At 48.0% G+C, this 6000-nt stretch overlaps 1 protein-coding gene across 3 annotated transcripts in view; it reads left to right on the forward strand.

Moving 5' to 3' along the window:
* The window catches only part of OXA1L (OXA1L mitochondrial inner membrane insertase), a 71798-nt gene that overhangs the window by 16705 nt on the left and 49093 nt on the right, over nt 1-6000 (forward strand). For all 3 annotated transcript variants that reach the window (XM_085856869.1, XM_085856868.1, XM_085856870.1), the window contains exons 4-5: nt 3912-4055; nt 4148-4233. In XM_085856869.1, the coding sequence (XP_085712995.1) occupies nt 3912-4055; nt 4148-4233 (230 nt within the window). The remainder of the gene's footprint in view (nt 1-3911; nt 4056-4147; nt 4234-6000) is intronic.

Raw genomic sequence — 6000 nt, forward strand, 5'->3', positions numbered from 1 at the left:
AATGACTGAACCTCCTCAAGAGAATTGTTTAAAATGTAGATTGGGGGAGTTGGGGTTGTGGGGGGGGGGGGTTGCCAGACAGTCCTTTTGAAGAAAGATAGTGAGATTTGTCAGGTTTGAAAGACATTTCAAGTGTTTGACCAGCTTGTGATTAAAAAAAAAAAATTTCATGGTCTGAAAAGAGGGAAGAGGCCAATGCACCCTGCCCGTCTGAAGGATGAGGGATGTCATGGCAGAGGGTTGAGTCATTAGCAAATAGATAGAGGTTTTTTTCCAGAGAGTCAGATACATCATTGATGAAGATCAGGAATAGGACAGGGCCGAGAACACTGTCTTGGGCACTCCAGCCTTGATAGGGAGAGAAGATGAACGGATTGTGGTGAGTGCCACGCGTTGGTTAATAAAGTAGAGGAAGTCGGTAAGCCATGTGTGGAGTTGGCCTTGGATGCCATAGTCAGACAGTTTGGAGAGCTAGGCAGGATGCCAGACCGTATGAAAGGCACAAGATACTATTATGTCCAGAGAGGCACTCCTGAACTCGCGTCTCACATTGAGGGCCCCCATCCATTGTTGGGTCATTCGAAGCAGCATGTCCAAGATGGAGTGACCTGGTCTGAAACCAAATTGGTGGTCTGAGATGAAGTTGTTGTAGAAGAGGAATTATTTTATTTCAACTGTGATGATGGATTCCATGACCTTGCTGATGATTGGAAGGAAGCTGATAGGCCTGTCGTTGAGGGTATCAGTTTTAGTACCTTTTTTTTTTTTAATGCAGTGCAGTGATGTCAGCAGATTTCCAAGTAGATGGAAGGTGACGGCGTAAATGACGGTGTGAAAACGGCTGAGAGAGGATGTGCAAGACCAGCAGAGCAGGTTTTTAGGACACGCGAGCTGATGCCGTCTGTTCCAGCAGCAGAGTCAGAGTCGAGGTTTGAAAAAAAACAAAAAAAAAAACGTGCTCCACCTTCTCAGCTTCAAAAGGCACAGAGTCCAGGAGCAGTTGGATATGACAGGGAAGATGGGTACCGAGAGTGAGGGGTTGGGGACACAATATTTGGAAGCAAACACAGAATTGGGGTACTTAGGCTTCTCCCGAGCAGAGTCGGCTGTGGTGCCATTTGAAGGGATGGAAGGGAAGCATCCACCAGAGACAGACTTAACATGGCGCAACTTGGTTTTAGAGCATGGAGACGAGCTTGAAAGTTGATTCTTGAGGTTTTCTCGCTCTCCTGAGGGCGGACACACACTGTGTTCGGACTTTTTGGCAAGCACTGAGATCGCCTTCGGTCCGATTTGCCTTCCAGGAAGAGAAGGCAAATTGTTTCAGAACAACTGCCTTACCAGAGGATTCAGTGTACCATGGGTGGGAAGAAGGGTATGAGATGGAATGTGAATGTGTGAGTGAATGAATGAGTGAGTGAGTGATATAATCTGTGGAAGAATTGACAGGCTGAGTTAACATCGGGGGCAGTCGACATGGGAGATCAGATCAGTCCTGAAGAGAGATGGCTGTTTGCTGTCCCTGCCAAACTGCTTGAGTGAAATGCCAAACTCGCTGGCATTGAGGCAGCTGTGAGAATAGCCAGAGAGATGTTGACTTGCACAAGCACATGTGATCAGATGAACCAGTTGGAGCAGAGGAAGAGCAGGAGACATTTGCGGAAAAGTTTGTCATCACCGAGTCCAGAAGTAAGGATTTTCCATTGAGAGAAATGCGGGTTGGAAAGTTTTACAGTTTCCACCTGAAGCTTTGAAATATGGATCTCCTGGACTACGCGCGAAGCTCCATAAATTATTTGAAGCCCGCTGGGAGCGGGGCACAATTCCACAAGATGTGTGTGACGCTGTGATCATCACCCTGTAGAAGAACAATGGAAACTAGTCGGACTGTTTCAACGACTGTGGGATCACCCTTCTTTTCACTGCTGGGACGATTTTGGCTCGAATCCTTCTTCACAGGTTTGTGCCTGCCACAGAAAAGGTGGTCCTCCCAGAGAGCCAGTGTGGCTTTCGAGCAAACAGAGTACAACGGACATGGTATTTGTGCTCGGACAAATACTGCACAGGAAAAGTGCCGAGAGCATAACTCAGGACTGGATGTTACCTTTTTCGAACACACCAAGGCTTTTGACAACATGAGCTGGGAGGGTCTCCAGAAGATTCTTGCAAGGCTTAGATGCCCACCTGGATTTGTTACCATGATCGGCCAACTTCATGAAAACCTCTTCAACCTCAGACGCTTACACGTCCACACGAAGACTACACGATAGTTCATTCGTGAGCTCCTGTTCGCAGATGACTGTACTCTGGTGGCTCATACACAGTCTGATCCGTAGCACATAACGACTTCCTTTGTTGATGCAGCACAACAGTTCGGGCTTATCATTCGCCTGAAGAAAACTGAAGTCCTCCATCAGCAGCACGCTCCATGCGAAGCCGATTCACCACCAAAGATAACTATTGAGGGAACTGAACTTAACGCCGTCTAAAAGTTCACTTACCTGGGGAGTTCATCTCGTGTGATGCCACAATCAATAAGGAAATTGACAAAAGGCTCTCCAAAGCCAGCAGTGCCTTTGGGAGACTCGGAGCATGTCTGGAAAAACCACAACTTAAGGATACAAACCAAAGTCAAGGTTTCACAGAGCCGTTGTCACCCTCACCCTCTTTTATGGTGCCGAGTCATGGGTCACAGTCTGCTGGCATGTGTGCCTCGTTGAGCGCTCTGCATCATCCTAAAACTCTGGTGGCAAGACTTTATTACCAATGTGGGAGTGTTAAAAAGATCCAACACCACCAGCAGAGAAGCATTTCTCCTGCAGACTCAGCTGAGATGGGCAGGCCACGTGGTCTGGATGGATGACAATTGCCTGTCCAAGGCTGTGCTGTATGGGGAGTTGAGCACCGGAAAAATGTGACAGAAGGGAGGGAGCCATTTAAGCATTTCAAGAATTCACTTCAAAAGTCTCTCTCGATCTGCAATATCCACCATCAACTGTGGGAATCAGGCTGCAGATTGTGCTGCTTGGCGACCTCGTATCAAAAGTGCAACTGCCCATTTTAGAAACCAGAGAATGGCCGGCATTGAGGAGAAGAGGAGAAGAAAAGACCGCCCCGCCCAACCCATTAACCAGACGTATAGGTGCAGCCGTTGTGGCAGGGTCTGTCTCGCCAATGTCGAGACTAGAAGTACGCACACTCGCTTCGAAGCTGTCGAGCCCGAGTTTGAATCCTGACCCAGCTATAACCTGTCATTCCGGTGTTTCACAGGCAGAGTCAGTGTGTATGTGTGCCGTCCCTCAGATGGACGTTGAATGGGCGTTCCATGTATTATCATTCGTTGGTGGATGTTAAAGATCCCATGGTGTCCTTCGCGAAGAGTAGGCGAGCTGTCGCTGGCACCATGGGCAAATTCAAAATTCCTTCCCTAAACAGCAGAGGGCATTACATCAGTGGCATAGCAACCCGGTTAGGTAACCGCACGTCGTGCGACCCGGTTAGGTAACTGTGCGACCTGGTTAGGTAACCTCACGTCGTGCGACCCGGTTAGGTAACCGCACGTCGTGCGACACAGTTAGGTAACCGTGCGACCCGGTTAGGTAACCGCACGTCGTGCGACCCAGTTAGGTAACCGTGCGACCCGGTTAGGTAACCGCATGTTGTGTGACCGGTAACCGGGTCGCAGAGCGAGCAGAATGTGCAGTCTCATAAGAGCATGGTGTGCCATCACATCGGTGCCATGTTTGTGTATGTAATGTGTAAATCTGGTGCTGTATTATTGTTTTAACATCGGCACATAAGCTTTTTCCATCAGTTGCATTAAACGGGTCGTTTTATGCCGATTTATAATGAATGATCAGAGTTCAAGTGTATCGATGCCATATTAAACCATCACCCCATGTTCTCCATAGGAACGATGTTACTCCGTATCATCGTATTTCCCATGATCGTGAAGGGCCAGCGTGAGACCGTGAAACTTACCAACGTGATGCCACAGATGACGTTGCTGCAGGAACAGTTGAAGGAGTCCAAGAAAAGTGGGAATATGTTTGAATGTGCGTTCCCAGATTGCACGAACACCCCCTCCCCATTCCTGCTGATTGTCGTAGTCATTACCTTTCTTGTCTTGTGCTTGTATGTGGGGCAGATTCCAAGGCACAGAAAGACCTCATTACATTTATGAAGAAACACGACGTGAATCCCTTCCGTGGTTTCCTTGTCCCGATGGTGCAGGTAAGGCTGTTGGTTTTGTATCGATCGCCTCAAACTTGCGCTTTGTTCTAAGTTATCTTTTATGTTTTTTTTTCTATCAAAGGAGACTCACATGAACGTAATTATGTACATTCGGTTTGATCATCAGGTGGGTGCACGGTCGGCCTCTCGACCCAAAAAACAGCCCAACCTCTCTCTCTCGACCTCTCTCTCCCTCTCTCTACCTCTCTCTTGACCTCTCTCTCTCTCTACCTCTCTCTCCCAACCTCTCAACCTGTGTGCGCGTTGCTTCGATTACGTTGACCCCGACATGGTGACCCCAACACAAATATGTAATGGTGGTTTTACGGACAAAAAGCTTCTTTTCTATCTGTTCTTCTGTTTTGGTCTGGGCTCGAGAGGCCGACCGTGCACCCACCTGATGATCAAACCGAATGTACATAATTACGTTCATGTGTGTCTCTTTTGATTGAAAAGAAACAAAAAAAGAGATGTTAACATTGAAAATATTATTTTGATTTTTGTATTTTAACACCTTATTGGGACCCATGTCAAACCGTCCGTTTTTCAACAATTCAACTGTTGCTGACGCATCGATGTTGCGATATCTCAATAATAACTTGCTCAAATGAAACAAAATTTGGCATGTGACTATCGTTTCAAGCTTAATAATTACACGTTTGATGAAGATGACGAGTTCAAGTCTTGCGCTAATTTGGTAATCTCATAAGCATATTCTATATTCTGAAATTCGTCGTATTAACTGGGAAACTCAATGGAATTAAATCAAATTATTTTTTATAACATATGATATCCACCCACAAAATCACGAATATATATATATATATATAAAGCAAAAAAGGCAAAACACTCTCTCTCTCTCAACCCCTCTCTCTCAACCCCTCTCTCTCAACCCCTCTCTCTCAACCCCTCTCTCTCAACCCCTCTTTCTCAACCCCTCTCTCTCACCCCCTCTCTCTCAACGCCTCTCTCTCAGCCCCTCTCTCAACCCCTCTCTCTCAACCCCTCTCTCTCAACCCCTCTCTCTCAACCCCTCTCTCTCAACCCCTCTCTCTCAACCCCTCTCTCTCAACCCCTCTCTCTCAACTCCTCTCTCTCAACCCCTCTCTCTCAACCCCTCTCTCTCAACCCCTCTCTCTCAACACCTCTCTCTCAACACCTCTCTCTCAACACCTCTCTCTCAACACCTCTCTCTCAACACCTCTCTCTCAACCCCTCTCTCTCAACCCCTCTCTCTCAACCCCTCTCTCTCAACCCCTCTCTCTCAACCCCTCTCTCTCAACCCCTCTCTCTCAACCCCTCTCTCTCAACCCCTCTCTCTCAACCCCTCTCTCTCAACCCCTCTCTCTCAACCCCTCTCTCTCAACCCCTCTCTCTCAACCCCTCTCTCTCAACCCCTCTCTCTCAACACCTCTCTCTCAACACCTCTCTCTCAACACCTCTCTCTCAACACCTCTCTCTCAACACCTCTCTCTCAACACCTCTCTCTCAACCCCTCTCTCTCAACCCCTCTCTCTCAACCCTCTCTCTCAACCCCTCTCTCTCAACCCCTCTCTCTCAACCCCTCTCTCTCAACCCCTCTCTCTCAACCCCTCTCTCTCAACCCCTCTCTCTCAACCCCTCTCTCTCAACCCCTCTCTCTCAACCCCTCTCTCTCAACCCCTCTCTCTCAACCCCTCTCTCTCAACCCCTCTCTCTCAACCCCTCTCTCTCAACCCCTCTCTCTCTCAACCCCTCTCTCTCAACCCCTCTCTCTCAACCCCTCTC

This window comes from Eptatretus burgeri, chromosome 15 (assembly GCF_056783735.1).
Source record: "Eptatretus burgeri isolate ZD-2024b chromosome 15, Ebu_testis_v1, whole genome shotgun sequence".
In the NCBI taxonomy this organism is placed as follows: domain Eukaryota; kingdom Metazoa; phylum Chordata; class Myxini; order Myxiniformes; family Myxinidae; genus Eptatretus; species Eptatretus burgeri.